General features: G+C 40.5%; 1 protein-coding gene across 1 annotated transcript in view; it reads right to left on the bottom strand.

The window, feature by feature from the left end:
• impg1b (interphotoreceptor matrix proteoglycan 1b) overlaps window positions 1–17,278 on the bottom strand; it is a 53,791-nt gene that overhangs the window by 24,388 nt on the left and 12,125 nt on the right. Inside the window, exons 2-11 of the mRNA XM_014210170.2 lie at window positions 15,676–15,897; window positions 12,046–12,212; window positions 11,870–11,904; window positions 8,598–8,638; window positions 8,464–8,513; window positions 8,194–8,352; window positions 2,917–2,990; window positions 2,451–2,659; window positions 1,644–2,372; window positions 960–1,519 (exon numbers count right to left, since the gene is read on the bottom strand). Coding sequence (XP_014065645.2) covers window positions 960–1,519; window positions 1,644–2,372; window positions 2,451–2,659; window positions 2,917–2,990; window positions 8,194–8,352; window positions 8,464–8,513; window positions 8,598–8,638; window positions 11,870–11,904; window positions 12,046–12,212; window positions 15,676–15,897 — 2,246 coding nt within the window. The remainder of the gene's footprint in view (window positions 1–959; window positions 1,520–1,643; window positions 2,373–2,450; window positions 2,660–2,916; window positions 2,991–8,193; window positions 8,353–8,463; window positions 8,514–8,597; window positions 8,639–11,869; window positions 11,905–12,045; window positions 12,213–15,675; window positions 15,898–17,278) is intronic.

The following is a 17,278-nucleotide window of genomic DNA, read 5'->3' as shown; positions in this document are numbered from 1 at the left end:
AGGGCAATGTAAACTAGGTGTGTGGGAAAACAAGACAAAACAAATGGAAAATGAAAGGTGGATCGGCGATGGCTAGAAGACCGGTGACGTCGACCGCCGAACGCCGCCCGAACAAGGAGAGGAACCGACTTCGACGGAAGTCGTGACACAAACAGCACTTTACTGCGTTTGCAAGCAGCTCTTAGCAATGCTTGAGGCACAGCGCTATTTATGACTCGAAGCCTATCAACTCCCGAGATTAGGCTGGCAATACTAAAGTGCCTATAAGAACATCCAATAGTCAAAGGTATATGAAATACAAATGGTATAGAGAGAAATAGTCGAAGCGTCACAATTGCTATAATAACTACAACCTAAAACTTCTTAACTGGGAATATTGAAGAACTGGGAATATTGAATCACAAGCTTTCATATGTTCTCATGTTCTGAGCGAGATACTTAAACGTTATCTTTTTTACATGGCACATATTGCACTTTTACTTTCTTCTCCAACACTGTGTTTTTGCATTATTTAAACCAAATTGAACATGTTTCATTATTTATTTGAGACTAATTAGATTTTATTTATGTATTATATTAAGGTAAAATAAAAGGGTTCATTGCTCATTCAGTATTGTTGTAATTGTCATTACAAATATATCTAAAAATCGGCCGATTAATCGGCATCTGATTTTATTTTGGTATTGGCATTGAAAAATCATAATCGGTTGACCTCTAATGCAGACGCCTTAAGGCTTACAGTATATCACTTGTCTACGTTAAAAAATAGCCTCTTGTCACTTGGGGCTACTCAAATCTTTAGTTCTTACTGAGGTGTCACTTCAAACCACATCCAACCATTACCTACTGCACAATTAGATTATCAAACAGTTTGAAAGAAGAGTTTGGAGCTAAAAATACAGGTATGACAACAAGGCATGCAGAAACATAATATCGAGCACAAAATTGTATCTACCTACCAGCTCAAGAAAAGTATTCTCCAATGACCTGTACTCAGGAGAGCTCTTGTTGGACAGGTCCTCGGAAAACATCATGTTAGTGACTCGCAAACTAAAGAAAACCACCATCTCTTTGTCCTTTTCAGTAGTGGCCATTAAAGGGGTGCTCATGTGTCTGAGTCCGTGGGCTGCAGTGGACTCAAATGGACCTTTCAATCCACTGCCAAACTCATCCAGCGTATCGGCGGCTTCTGTACCGTCCGTTTGTACCTTTTCTACATCCTCCTGCATGTCAGAGTCATCAGTAGAGATATCCACGGCCGTCTCAAGTGGTTCCTGTTCTCGGGTGGTGTCCCCTCCTTCTGAAGGTCCATGGGCTATAGGGGGAAAAGATGCCGAGGGGATTTCCTCAGGCTCTGCTTGGATGATGTCATCCTCCGATGAAGGCACGGTTTGTGATTTTGTAGCAGTGGTGAATGTTCCGATGGATGCAGGTTCTACTTCTAGAGATGCTGTAGTGGTGATCATTAGATTTTCTCTGTCCAGTTGCTCCTCTAAAGCCGCCTCAGTAGTTGTGGGTCCTTTTAAAGAAAATCAAAAATATCAGAAAATGACATTCAAATCCATTTCAGTCAAAAAGATTGAAATTAAAATCAAAAAATGCTCCCAGAAATGTTGTCACTCGTGTTATAAGAGGAATGTTACCTTCATCTTCCTCAGGTTCAACAGTTGGGAGGGTTTCCTCATCTACAACATCTTTCTCAGGAGGAAAGGGAGTAATCAATTTTGTGGTAGGCTGTTTCATAACAGACGTTCTTGTAACTGGTGGCCAAACCCAAAGGTAGACTTCTGTCGCATCCACAGTTTCCTCTACATCAAGTGTCTCCTCAGTGGCAGGCTGTTCCGTAATGGCCGCCATTGTTGTTACTGGTGGCCAAACCCAAAGGTAGTCTTCTTCTGTCACATCCACAGTCTCCTCTATATCAAGTGTCTCCTCTGTGGCATCCTCTGCAGGCTTCATGTTAATTGTCTCCTCAGAGGCATCCACAGTTTCCTCTACCTCAATCATCTCCTCTGTAACATCCACTGGAGGCTCCTCTATGCCAAGTGCCTCATCTGTAGGCTCTTCATCAACTGTCTCATCTCTAGCATCCACTACAGTCTCCTCTACTGCTTCTACTGAGGGAGGACCCTCACTAATATCCGCGGGGGGTGTATCTGGGGCTGAGGCAGTGGTAGCCTCAGCAGGAAGAACAATAACTGAGTCAATGAAAGGGACAATGGTGTATTCCTCAGGCATGTCTGTAAAAGCCTCAAGATAGTCCTCTCCGACAGCAACAGTTGTGAAAAAACCTTCAGTGTGCCCGACACCCTCCTCTGGCAAGGTTACCAAGGTTGTCGCTTCCAACTCCTCTCTTAGAGAAACAGTGGGATCTGAAGGGGGAAAATGAAAAGTTAGCATTCTCCTCAATGATTATATCCCAACTGACCTGAGCTTTAAATGAAGCTTACCAGGTTCAAAACTGAGTGTATGTATTTCCACAGGCAGGGACGTCTCTCCGCTTAAGGCCTTGGAAACCATATCTTTCAGTCTGTGTCCATTTGTGTAAACAACTGTCCTTGTTCTTGTGCCTGGTTCTATAGTGGAAACAGATTCTTCTTCATGGTCTTCTCCATTAGTCTCAAACACCACAGCATAGCGGACTGACACATCATCAGATCTGTCAACAAAGCAGAGCTTATATTGGAGAAATAGTGTCTTTCTCGCATTATTTCCTATCTTAGCATTTTAGCAGATATAGCAAAGACCAAATTTTGAAATACCTCTGGCTAATATAACACTGCTTTGTTTTTCCTTTGCTAATGACATATACAGTACACTCTCTGAGCAGTGATGATATGACTAATGGTGCCTGTTAAATTAAATTAAAGAGTTGGCTCACTTCTTAGTACTTTCACATTTCCTTGAACAACCTACCGAAATTCCACCAACCGAAATCCCAAAACACGAAGATTTTTAAACCCAGGAAGTTTGTCAAAAACGTGAACCATCTGTGGAAAAGAGAGACATTGATGGTTATGTATAGCATTCTCTCTGGGGCAGTAATCACTCTAAACAAAATAACATCACGCAACTGGAAACGATGTAGCCAACACAAATAAGTGGCCTGCAGTATAATGTACACTGAGTGTACAAAACATTAAGAACACCTTCCTAATATTGAGTTGCACCCCCCTTTTGCTCTCAGAAAAGCCTAAATTCGTAGGAGCATGGACGACAAGGTGTCAAAAGCGTTCCACAGGGATGCTGGCCCATGTTGACTCCAATGCTTCCCACAGTTGTGTCAAGTTGGCTGGATGTCCTTTGGGTGGTGGACCATTCTTCACACACACGGGAAATTGTTGAGTGTGAAAAACTCAGCAGCATTGCAGTTCTTGATGCACTCAAACTGTTGTGCCTGGCACCTACTAACTTACCCCGTTCAAATGCAATTAAATATTTTCTCTTGCCCATTCACTCTATGAATGGCACACATAAAAATCTTTCTTTAACCTGTCTCCTCCCCTTCATCTACACTGATTGAAGTGGATTTAACAAGTGACATCAATAAGGGATCATAGCTTTTACCTGGATTCACCTGGTCAGTCTATGTCATGGAAAGAGCAGGTGTTCCTAATGTTTTGTACACTCAGTATAGATTTGTCACTGTAGAATCCTCTAAGTGCTGTCAAGCTTCTTTATCCGGAAGGGGTGCATTTTCTCTAGGAATCATTCATGAGGTTTACACACTTTATCTTTCTGCGGTAACAAATCCAATGCAGTCTTTTGATGTTGCCCAATACATTGCTGGCTTTACCCTTTGTCTACCTTTTATCAAAAGCTCCTTTAAAGCACAAGCTCATTTGGGATGTTAATGCACATTTCCACTGAGAATTTACCCCAGCGTTTTACCCTAAAGGCTCAGACTTTTCTATTTCCATCAAACCCGGCCTGGACCCGTGTCTCACTGGGCCATGGTTCCGACGGACCTGCTCTGACTTGGAGCCAAACACTGGCAAGTCTAGATGGAAAATCACCATTAGTATTGCTAGACTAGCAAAAGGCAGTCATTCAACCTGGTCTCAGGGGTAGACGTAACATAGTAAACGGAAATCCATGACACTCCAATTAGTCTATGTTATGTTTCGCATGGTATGTATTCATTTGTGGATATCCATTATCCATTTTGTATGATATGTTAGCTAGGTAGCTAATGCAAACGTTAGCTAGGTGGTTAACGTTAGCTAGCCTAGATGGTTAACATTACCTAGGCTAGAGATTAGAATTTAAAGTTTGGAGTAAGGAGTAAGATAAAGGGTTAAGGTTAGGGAAAGGGTTAGCTAACATGCTAAGTAGTTGCAAAGTAGCTAAAAAGTATTAAGTAGTCCCTAGGTTCGATCCTAGGCTGTGTCACAGCCAGCTGCAACCGGGAGACCCATGAGGTGGTACACAATTGGCCCAGCGTCGTCTGGGTTAGGGAAGAGTTTGGCCGGCCGGGATGTCCTTGTCCCATCGCGATCTAGCAACTCCTTGTGGCAGACCGGGCACCTGCAAGCTGACTTCAGTCGCCAATTGGATGACAAATTGCTGCGGCTGGCTTCTGGGTTAAGTGAACAGTGTGTCAAGTAGCAGTGCGGCTTGGCAGGGTTGTGTTTTGGAGGACGCATGGCTTTCAACCTTCACCTCCCGAGTCAGTAGGGGAGTTGCAGCGATGGGACAAGACTGTAACTACCAACTGGATATCACGAAAATTGCGGTGAAAAGGGGGTAAAACTACATTTAAAAAAACACAAAGAATTAAGTAGTTGCTAATTAGTTAAATGCTAAAGTTGTCCATAATGACATTTGAGCACGCAACCTTTGGGTTGCTAGACGTTCACAGTTACAGTTGAAGTCGGAAGTTTACATACACTTAGGTTGGAGTCATTAAAACTCGTTTTTCAACCACTCCACAAATTTCTTGTTAACAAACTATAGTTTTGGCAAGTCGGTTAGGACATCTACTTTGTGCATGACACAATTAATTTTTCCAACAATTGTTTACAGGCAGATTATTTCACTTATAATTCACTGTATCACAATTCCAGTGGGTCAGAAGTTTACATACATTAAGTTGTGCCTTTAAACAGCTTGGAAAATTCCAGAAAATGATAGGCTAATTGACATCATTTGAGTCAATTGGAGGTGTACCTGTGGATGTATTTCAAGGCCTATCTTCAAACTCAGAACCTCTTTGCTTGACATCATGGGAAAATCAAAAGAAATCAGTCAAGTCTGGTTCATCCTTGGGAGCAATTTCCAAACGCCTGAAGGTACCACGTTCATCTGTACAAACAATAGTACGCAAGTATAAACACCATGGGATGACGTAGCCGTCATACCGCTCAGGAAGGAGACATGTTCTGTCTCCTAGAGATGAACGTACTTTGGTGCGAAAAGTGCAAATCAATCCCAGAACAACAGCAAAGGACCTTGTGAAGATGCTGGAGGAAACTATATCTATATCCACAGTAAAACGAGTCCTATATCAACATAACTTGAAAGGCCGCTCTGCAAGGAAGAAGCCACTGCTCCAAAACCGGCATAAAAAAACAGACTACGGTTTGCAACTGCACATGGGGACAAAGATCGTACTTTTTGGAGAAATGTCCTCTGGTCTGATGAAACAAAATAGAACTATTTGGCCATAATGACCATCGTTATTTTTGGAGGAAAAAGGGGGAGGCTTGCAAGCCAAAGAACACCATCCCAAATTTGAAACACGGGGGTGGCAGCATCATGTTGTGGGGGTGCTTTGCTGCAGGAAGGACTGGTGCACTTCACAAAATAGATGGCATCATGACGAAGGACAGTTATGTGGATATATTTTAGCAACATCTCAAGACATCAGTCAGGAAGTTAAAGCTTGGTCACAAATGCGTCTTCCAAATGGAGAATGACCCCAAGCATACTTCCAAAGTTTTGGCAAAATGGCTTAAGGACAACAAAGTCAAGGTATTGGAGTGGCCATCACAAAGCCCTGACCTCAATCCTATAGAGAATGTGTGGGCAGAACTAAAAAAGCGTGTGCGATCAAGGAGGCCTACAAACCTGACTCCGTTACACCAGCTCTGTCAGGAGGAATGGGCCAAAATTCACCGAATCTATTGTGGGAAGCTTGTGGAAGGCTACCTGAAACATTTGACCCAAGTTAAACAATTTAAAGGCGATGCTGCCAAATACTAACTGAGTGTATGTAAACTTCTGACCCACTGGGAATGTGATGAAAGAAATAAAAGCTGAAATAAATTATTCTCTCTACCATTATTCTGACATTTCACATTCTTAAAATAAAGTGGTGATCCTAACTGACCGAAGGGACTTTTTACTAGATTAAATGTCAGGAATTGTGAAAAACTGAGTTTAAATGTATTTGGCTAAGGTGTATGTAGACTTCTGACTTCAACTGAATATATTTTGTTTTATTTATTTAACTAGGCAAGTCAGTTAAGATCAAATTCTTATTTTACAATGACAGCCATCCTGGCCAAACCCTCCCCGGACGATGCTGGGCCAAATGTTCGCCACCCTATGGGACTCCCGATCACGGCCGGTTGTGATACAGTGCCTACAGCGCCACTCGGGAGCATACAGTGAGAGATTGTAAGGATTGTCCCATACAAGGCCTAACTAACAGTTCTTTCAATAAAAGATATATAAAAAAAAATTAAAAAGACAAGGGTGGCAGAAATACCGGTGCGGCGGGACACGCCCTGGTTTGCGCACCTTTGAAGTTCAGATGGGCAAATGGAATAGTAACTGAAATCTGGACACTGATTGTACTGTTTGCCTATAACATATAACATATAGCCAATTATAATATTAACTAAAATGGTACACCAACTGTTAATTCTGTCTCGGGAACAGGAGTGGAGAAATATAATTTCTTTTCAGCATTTCTTGAGAGAATGCGAATGCGCAGGTAGGGACTGTAAACTTTTTCATAGATTGACGCTGTTACATAAAAGCTGACAGTATTTCAACCACATAAATGCATCCAAGAGTGACTGAAATCTTATCAGAAACATGTTTGATTGTTTTCACAGCTTTTAATTTCCTTAAAACCGGTCAAACTGATGTCATTTTCACATTTTGTATGGGAAGAATGTTGCATTTTCTCTCTGGGCCCCTAAACGTCCTCGTTCCACTAGAGAAGCAGAAATAAATGTCCCTGCCTTCAGAGTCAAATTCTTACACATGAATGGAATGTCTTCATCATCTAACACACCAGGTACCAAACCCGATTAATCTCTGAGACACAAGATCTATGTTAGCCCATTGAGCTAAAGCCTAGGCATTAGCTCTGGGAGCTAAAATGAGTTGAGAGGTCTCAGTCGAGTCAAGGTTATTAATCGTGCGAATGTAGTTCACTAAACCCATCTCTGCAATAAAGGCTAATTTACTTGTTCATTCTCAAAGGTCCAATACAGTTGTTTTTATCTCAATATCAAATCATTTCTGGATAACAATTAAGTACCTTACTGTGATTGTTTTCAATTAAAAAGGTAAAAAAACAACAACAAGCTAGAATTTAGCTAGGACAGCTTGGGAGTGGTCTTAGTGGGAAGGGGAAAACGAGCTGTTATAGGTAGATAGGTTTGGAGCTGTTTCTTATTGGTCTAATAACTAATTTACCACCTGGTGATGTCACCAGGCAGGCCTAAACTCCATCCCACTAAAAACAGTCAGAAATTTCATGCCGTCTTTTCAAATAGCTCTTACACTGTCACGTTTACACCCGCTCCCCCTCTCCGGCACTCGACGTCGCCAGTGTCTCATCATTACGCACACCTGCCACCATCGTTAAGTACGGGCACAGGTGTGCCTCATGACACTCACCTGGACTCCTTCACCTTCCTGATTACCTCCCCTATATCTGTCACTCCCCTTGGTTCTTTCCTCAGTCGTTATTGACTCTGTTTCTGTTTCATGTCTGTACGCTTTTCTGTTTCTTGTTTTGTACTATGTTCTATTTATTATTACATTTGCACTCCCTGTACTTGCTTCCCGACTCCCAGTGTTCACGGTACATACACTGAAACTGCATTATCATAATTTTCACAATTTCACAGTATTATTCCAACCTTATAGTGTGGAAATATGTATAAAACACAGGGAAATCAAGTCTTTGACTGCACTGGGCCTTTTAAGACTTTTCCTCTCAGTTCTCCTCACCGAATCATGGAGATCTTGTGTGATGTCATGGTACTGGGGAGCTGCAGGGTCACTCAGAACAAGTTCACTGTAGCCAGGGTCTGCTATGGTGACACTGAACTCCACTATCTGCTCCTCAGTAATCGCCTCCTCTGGTACAATGTTAGGGTTGTCTGTTATCTGTGGAAAGCAAAAGCAGCAATGTCATTTTCAATGGCTATCAATGTCAAAGGTCAATCAAGATTATAAATCCAAGGCAAGGTAGCCCTCAGAAAATATGATTAAACTTACCTCCTTTGCTTCAGTCGGAATGATAAACGGTTCTGATGGAGTTTTCGAACCTACAAAGTGAGCATTGTGCATTCATTCAGGAATTTTGTATTATTACTTTTAGCATACTGCATTGATGGATGTGGAGTACTTACATTTCTCAATCTCAGTTCCTCCAGCTGTTGATACTTCAACCCTGGAAATCAAAAATACATGTTTTGCAACAATTCAAATTTCAAGTTTTAAAGTCTCACACACAAGTTCAGTGAAATGCCTTTCCTGCAAGCTCTAAACCCAAGAATGCAGAAATCAATAACAGTGTAATACAAAAAATAACATAAGGTACAACAAAAACATATTAGAAATATGTAAATAAGAAATAAGAAGAACACAAGAAAGTAAGTACAGGGTCAGTCAGTTCCAGTACCATATTTAAAATGTGCAGGGATACTGGAGTGATAGAGGTAGGTAGATGCAGTGCCTTCAGAAAGTATTTACACCCCATTACTTATTCCACATTTTGTTGTGTTACAAACTGAATTTAAGATGGATAAAACAACACCCCATAATGACAAAGTGAAAACACATTTTTTTCAATTTTAAAAAATTTCTTGAAAATGAACTACAGAAATATCTAATTTACATAAGTATTCACACCCCTTAGTCAATAAATGTTAGAATCACCTTTGACAGCGATTACAGCTGTGAGAATTTCTGGGTACGTCATTAAGAGCTTTGCACACCTAGATTGTACAATATTTTCTCATTATTTTCCAAATTCTTCAAGCTCTGATCATTGCTAAACAGCCATTTTCAGGTCTTGCCATTGATTTTCAAGCAGATTTAAGTCAGAACTGTAACTCAGCAACACAGGAATATTCACTGTCTTCTTGGTAAGCAACTCAAGTGTAGATTTGGCATTGTGTTTTAGGTTATTGTCCTGCTGAAAGGTGAATTAATCTCCCAGTGTCTGGTGGAAAGCAGACTCAACCAGGTTTTCCTCTAGGATTTTGCCTGTGCTTAGCTCCATTCCGTTTCTTTTTTATCCTGAAAATCTCCCCAGTCCTTAACGATTACAAGCATACCCACAACAAATGATGCAGTCACCACTATGCTTGAAAATAGGGTGAGTGGTACTAGTAATGTGTTGTATTCGATTTGCACCAAACATAACACTTTGTGTTCAGGACAAAAAGGGAATTGCTTTCCCAATTTTGTGCAATATTACTTTGGTGCAGTGTTTCCCAAACTTGGTCCTCAGGACCCCAAGGGATGCACATTTTGGTTTTTGCCCTAACATTACACAGCTGATGGAAATTGTCAAAGCTTGATGATTAGTTGATTATTTGAGTCAGCTGTGTAGCGCTAGGGCAAAAACTAAAACATGCACCCCTTGGGGTCCCGAGGACCAAGTTTGGGAAACCCTGCTTTAGTGCCTTGTTGCAAACAGGATGCATGTTTAGGAATATTTTTTATTCTGAACAGGCTTCCTTCTTTTCACTGTGTCAATTAGGTTAATTGTGGAGTAGCTACAATGCTGGTGATCCATCCTCTGTTTTTTCCTATCACTGCCATTAAACTCTGTAACTGTTTTAAAGTGACCATTGGCCTCATATTGAAATCACTGAGCGGTTTCCTTCCTCTCTGGCAACTGAGTTAAGAAGGACACCTGTATCTTTATAGTGACAGGGTGTATTGATACACCATCCAAAGTGTAATTAATAACTTCACCATGCTCAAAAGGGATGTCAATGTCTGCTTTTTTTACCCATCTACCAATAGGTGCCCTTCTTTGCGAGTCATTGGAAAGCCTCTCTGGTCTTTGTGGTTGAATCTGTATTTCAAATGCACTGCTCGACTGAGGGACTTTACAAATAACTTTATGTGTGGGTCACAGAGATGAGGTAGTCATTCAAAAATAATGTCAAAATCTATTATTGCACACAGAGTAAGTCCATTAAAGTTATTATGTGATTTGTTAAGCAAATTTTTACTCCTGAACTTATTTATGCTTGCCATAACAAAAGGGTTGAGTACTTTTTGACTCAAGACATTTCAGATTTTAATTTATAAAAATGTTTTAACATTTTGAAAAACATTATTCCACTTTGACATTATGGGGTATTGTGTGTAGGCCTATGACGAAATGTAATCAATTTTAAATTCAGGCTGCAACACAATAAAATGTGGAAAAAGGGGTGTTTATACTGTCACGTCCTGACCAGTGAAAGAGGTCATTTGCCATAGTAGTATGGTCAGGGCGTGGCAGAGGGGTTTGTTTTGTATGTATTTTGGGTTTTCTGTTTCTATGTGGGTTTGTTCTAGTTATCTATTTCTATGTGTTGGTTTTCATATTCGGCCGGGTATGGTTTCCAATCAGAGGCAGGTGTCTTTCGTTGTCTCTGATTGGAAGCCATACTTAGGCAGCCTGTTTTTCCTTTGGGGTTGTGGGTAGTTGTTTCCCGTTTAGTCTAAGTGTACCTGACGGGACTGTGTTGGTCGTTTTGTTATTTTGTCAAGTGTCTTCATTAAAGTATTAAGAATGAGCACTATCCACGCTGCGTCTTGGTCTCCATTCCACGACCCCTGTGACATATACTTTCTGAAGGCACTGTATGGAAAGAATAATTTGTTACAAAACACCAAAACGTGTAATGACATTCAGCGATTGTCATTAGGTCTACACTTGATCAATGCGTCTTGCTGATCAAATTACTTTTTATGTAGAAACAAAAGTTGAGAGAAGGGGCTGAAATACGGGATTGTACAGGGATGACAAGCACAGTCACATTATTATATTTTTTGAAAACCATGACACAGAGGTGAGGGTGTTCGTTTAATTTAGAATGAGCTTTTATTTTCATATTTACCACTGTAGCAGTACAAATTACACTCTAAACAAATAGGAGAGTGGTTAAATTAGCATTATTTAGAGAGCACTCCTTCCAATATGGTTGTATGTTAAATCAGGCCACCAGATGTACAGACTCCATCAGTTTAGGGAGCTGAGGAGGGTCATTTGAGTTTATCTGTTCGTGCCCTCTACCAATTGTGCTTGCTGAAACAGCAAGTGAGAGTGTTTTTGGTCTTGATGACATTTTACCATTAGAATTTAAACCTTTATGAACAGCTCTTTGGAAAGGCTTGTCTAGTCTCTGGAGTTGTAGATGGTTGCCAGCCATTTTAGAAGTTTTTAGTCAAGCCAAAAATATCTGTGGGGTATGAAACATTCATTAGAGATTTTTTACCATCTATTTTGTTTTCAAACACCATATTAAATTAGAATTCAAGTGATAGAAAGAGGTCGTTGGTTGAACATTTATGAGGGAAGGGGGTTGAACACCCGTTTCAATTAAACGTTGCAGGCCTACTTCTTGTAATCTCTATAAACAGTATTTAACATTTCTCCAACCCTTTATCTACCTACCTTTGTTGCTGGATCTTCTCCTGTTCAGCAACTCTCTGAAAACCAAACAAACATACAAATTCAAAATATATCATGTAATAACATTTTATCTTTATGACTTATCATAGCCAATCTTTGTGCTATTACCCCTCAATGTTCCCCTTATTACTGTGATGCATGCAGGTTTTAATACTCACTGTGGCCACCATGTCAATGTGTTCCTGGGTACTGCTGAAGTTTCTTGCCACCTCATCCAGACAGAGAGAGTCATGCTGGCAGGCATAAGTCCAATGCTTGTACTCCTCTGAGTTAGGAACCCTGTCCAGGAAGATGCGGAAGGCTTCCCATATCGCCTCCTGACAAACTAAATAAATATTAAAACATGTCAGAATTGCTGAATAAAGATGTGTGTGTCTGTGTGGGAACAACTCTAAGCTTATGGAGTAAATGGCAATTCAATGTAATGTATTCACAATCTCATTACTTTATGCATGTAAGACAATACACAGAAATTGATTCATTATGGTCGAGGTTTGAACAAACAATTTTTTCAAATCAAATCAAATTGTATTTGTCACATGCGCCGATAACAACAGGTGTAGACCTTACAGTGAAATGCTTACTTACAAGCCCTTAACCAACAATGCAGTTTTAAGAAAATACCTAAACAAGTAATATGTACATGTTGTTGGGGGGGGGGGCAATGCAAATAGTCTGGGTAGCCATTTGATTAGATGTTTAGGAGTCTTATGGCTTGGGGGTAGAAGCTGTTTAGAAGCATCTTGGACCCAGACTTGGTGCTCCGGTACTGCTTGCCGTGCGGTAGCAGAGAGAACAGTCTATGACTAGGGTGGCTGGAGTTTTTGACAATTTTTGGGCCTTCCTCTGACACCACCTGGTATAGAGGTCCTGGATAGCAGGAAGCTTGGCCCCAGTGATGTACTGGGCTGTACGCATTACCCTCTGTAGTGCCTTGCGGTCGGAGGCCGAGCAGTTGCCATACCAGGCAGTGATTAAACCAGTCAGGATGCTCTCGATGTTGCAGCTGTAGAACCTTTTGAGGATCTCAGGACCCATGCCAAATCTTTTTAGTTTCCTGAGGGGGAATAGGTTTTGTTGAGCCCTGTTCACGACTGTCTTGGTGTGCTTGGACCATGTTCGTCTGTTGGTGATGTGGATGTACAGCCACGTCGATGAGAATGGGGGTGTGCTCGGTCCTCCTTTTCTTGTAGTCCACAATCATCTCCTTTGTCTTGATCACGTTGAGGGAGAGGTTGTTGTCCTTGCACCACACGGTCAGGTCTCTCACCTCCTCCCTATAGGCTGTCTCGTTGTTGTCGGTGATCAGGCCTACCACTGTTGTGCCATTGGCAAACTTAATGGTGATGTTGGAGTCGTGCTTAGCCGTGCAGTCATGCGTGAACAGGGAGTACAGGAGGGGACTGAGCACGCACCCCTGAGGGGCCCCCGTGTTGAGGATCAGAGTGGCGGCTGGGTTGTTACCTACCCTTACCACCTGGGGGCGGACCGTCAGGAAGTCCAGGATCTATTTGCAGAGGGAGGTGTTAAGTCCCAGGGTTCATAGCTTAGTGATGATGTTGAATGCTGAGCTGTAGTCAATGAATAGCATTCTCACATAGGTGTTCCTTTTGTCCAGGTGTGAAAGGGCAGTGTGGAGTGCAATAGAGATTGCGTCATCTGTGGATCTGTTGGGCGGTATGCAAATTGGAGTGGGTTTTTGGGATAATGGTGTTGATGTGAGCCATGACCAGCCTTTCAAAGCACTTCATGGCTACAGACGTGAGTGCTACAGGTCGGTAGTCATTTAGGCAGGTTACCTTAGTGTTCTTGGACACAGGGACTACGATGGTCTGCTTGAAACATGTTGGTATTACACACTCAGACAGGGAGATGTTGAAAATGTCAGTGAAGACACTTGCCAGTTGGTCAGCACATGCTTGGAGTACACATCCTGGTAATCCGTCTGGCCCTGCGGCCTTGTGAATTTTGACATGTTTAAAGGTCTTACTCACATCGGCTGTGGAGAGCTTGATCATGCTTGATTTATGCTTTTCAAGTTGAACTTCTCTCAGTTTGTGAAGTCTCAACCATGAAAACTTACAAGTCAGCAATTATTTATTAAATTGTGACAAAGATTTTCTGTTTGATTAACTGCTTTATTTCTCTCTTGAAGGAAACAGTTCAGAGCCACTATTTTTGGAATAGCTTAATCACCCCACTGTCTAAAGGTGTCCCATGACTATGAATACTGTAAGGATTTACGAGCTCACAGAAAAGTGTGGCACAATAGGGTGTGTTTATATCATAGAATTAGGAATTAGAATACTGAAATGGACATGAACTTTCTTCTGACGATATTAAGGTCAGCCATTTTATTAAGGGCGTTGGTGCTCAGCCAGTGCTGTGATAAGATATTGTGTAAAACAATGAATTTTTTATTATTATTAACTGTCAATATCCCAACATTCCATACAAACAATGCAGTCCATTCACTGGCTGAAATCAGTTGATGATAGGCAACAAGTACTGATATTGTATCAAGTAATAACACACAGCTTTCCAAGAAAACAAACATTTTGACATTTATGGTCTGTTTACATATACAGTATTTTAGAGGCTATTTATACAGACAATTGGTATAAAACTTGTGTAAACTATATTTATAAATATATGACAATATTTAAGGTTGGCAATAATTCCATTACACAATTTCTGATATATCACATGCCTTACTTTTATTTCCCTGCGTAAGTAAAAGCAGGAAATGCATCACATATGTCTCTACTGGTTGGTTAAAACCTCTTAAGGATCGGACCCTTTTTTTCAATTTTCGCCTAAAATGACATACCCAAATCTACCTGCCTGTAGCTCAGGACCTAAAGCAAGGAAATGCATATTCTTTATAACATTTGAAAGGAAACACTTTGAAGTTTGTGGGAAATGTGAAATGAATGTAGGAGAATATAACACATTAGATCTGGTAGAAGATCATACAAAGAAAAAAACATGCATTTTTTTGTTGTTGTTTTTTGGCCACAATGTATTCGTCCAGTTTAGGCGCAATTTCGATTTTGCCCACTAGATGGCAGCAGTGTATGTGCAAAGTTTTAGACTGATTCAATGAACCATTGCATTTCTGTTCAAATGTTGTATCAAGTCTGCCCAAATGTGCCTAATTGGTTTATTGATACATTTTCAAGTTCATAACTGTGCACTCTCCTCAAACAATAGCATGGTTCACTGTAATAGCTACTGTAAATTGGACAGTGCAGTTAGATTAACAAGAATTTAAGCTTTCTGCCCATATCAGATATGTCTATGTCCTGGGAAATGTTCATGTTACTTACAACCTCATGCTAATCACATTACCGCACGTTAGCTCTACCGTCCCATGGGGGGGGTCACTGATCCCGTAGAGGTTTTTAAGGGCTTGTAAGTAAGCATTTCACTGTAAGGTCTGCACCTGTTGTATTCGGTGCGTGTGACAAATACAATTTGATTTGATTTGATATGCCTCTTCTGCCATTCATTGCAATTAGACTGGTTTGGATTTCTGGCTGCCATTTTCACCCCATTCTGGATCTTTGAGGGTTTATAACATAGCCCCTCTAGTAATTTAATAGGATCTCTAAGGTTTATATGTTCCTGTTCCCAGTAGATCTTCACCCTCAATATATGCCATTTAGCAGACACTTTTATCCAAAGTAACTTACAGTGAGTGAATACATGAGTGAATACATTTTTAGTATGTGACCCCAGTGGGAATTGAAGTGTTGACGTTGGCATTGCTAGGACCATGTCCTTACCTCTGAGTTTGTAGTAGGCCCGATGGCTGGAGATGACCGCCTTTACGTTCTCTTGAGGACATACTTTCACCCCAGTGGTGAAGAACGTAGACCTCTTCATCCGGTGTCTGTCCCGGTCTTGTCTCGTTTTAACATGGGAGGTGTGTTTGATTGGTCTTACACTATCCAGGAAATGTCTGTATTTGACATCTCGGATTCCAGATAAATCTTGGACCTGTAGGTCTGCAACAAAAAAGACAGATATAAGAAATGGTTATCTTACCATATCTTTTTGTCCAAATATACCTAAATATAGTATTACATATTGGTAATTTTATAATATAAATGTAGAAGATGTATACTGCTTACTTTCCCAAATCGTATGTAAGGTCTAACCATAGAGAATGATAGAGATATCATTTTTATATACGTTGCCTTCAGAAAGTATTCATACTCCTTGACTTATTTCAAATTTTGTTGTGTTACAACCTGAATTCAAAATGTATTAAATATTTTTTTTTTCAATCCCATATACTCACAATACCCCAGAATGACAAAGTGAAAACAGGTTTTTAAAAACTTTTGCAAATCTACGGAAAATGAAATACAGAAATATCAAATTTACATAAGTATTCACATGCCTGAGTCAGTACATGTTACAATTACCTTTGGCAGTGATTACAGCTGTGATTACGGTAGGTGTGTTATGGTGACTGTATTACCACCACACCAGCGGTCCCGTGTCATGATGGCAGTCAAATTCGTGTGACTTTTTAGTCACGGTAATTAGGCTTCTCCAAGCTCTGAAGCTGCTGATGGTCATTAGTAGCCTACCAAATGTACTAGCTGCCTGATACTCAGCACTCTATTGTCCCTCTAATCACTTTGACATCAATGCAAATGTGATTCGAAAATCTAATCAAATGCTTCATGAGTCCATGAGCTCATGTTGCGCAAGATTTCTATGGACTATAGAATTGCGTGAGAAAACAGAGTTTTGATGGCCTCTATTAAAAAGAGGAGGCCTACTATATTCATTTCTCAACTTTCCTAATATTAAGCACATAGCTTCTCTTTACAACAGGGGTGTAGCCTACCTGGCTGGCAAAAAAATTAACCACAAGAAAAGCATCCTTCATTCGCTTTTTAAGTGCATAGATGACATGTATTTTTTCCCCTGCCCCATTCTAAATTTTAAAAAAAGCACACATGTATTTACGTATACTAAGTAGTATAAGATTAAATCAAGAATAGTCTGGGTGATAATGGGTGATAATATTAGCCTATCACTTGTGAATTATATATTATCACTTGTGAATGATGCCCAGTTTGTGGGTCAACTTCTAATCTGTTGCGTCAGCCTCATTGCTTTTAAAAGGTTTTGTTGATTCTAGTGGTTGTATTAATTTGGGATCTATCGCATCCCACAACTGTCCCAGACTATGTTTGCAATATTTATTTCTCGCACAGAATAGAATAGGTCAACTTTTGTGCTATGGGGGATAGTAGATTGACATAGGCTAGTGTTTTTTCTCTTCATTAGGCCTACTCATCTTGTTGGCTGACAAAAAGTAAATGTGGACAGTTCTTCCAACATCTTCAATATGCACCTTGGAATTCCACA

This window comes from Salmo salar, chromosome ssa09 (genome assembly GCF_905237065.1).
Source record: "Salmo salar chromosome ssa09, Ssal_v3.1, whole genome shotgun sequence".
Taxonomy (NCBI): Eukaryota; Metazoa; Chordata; class Actinopteri; order Salmoniformes; family Salmonidae; genus Salmo; species Salmo salar.
The sequence above is the reverse complement of the archived record's forward strand: the minus strand, read 5'-3'. Positions and strand labels throughout refer to the sequence as shown.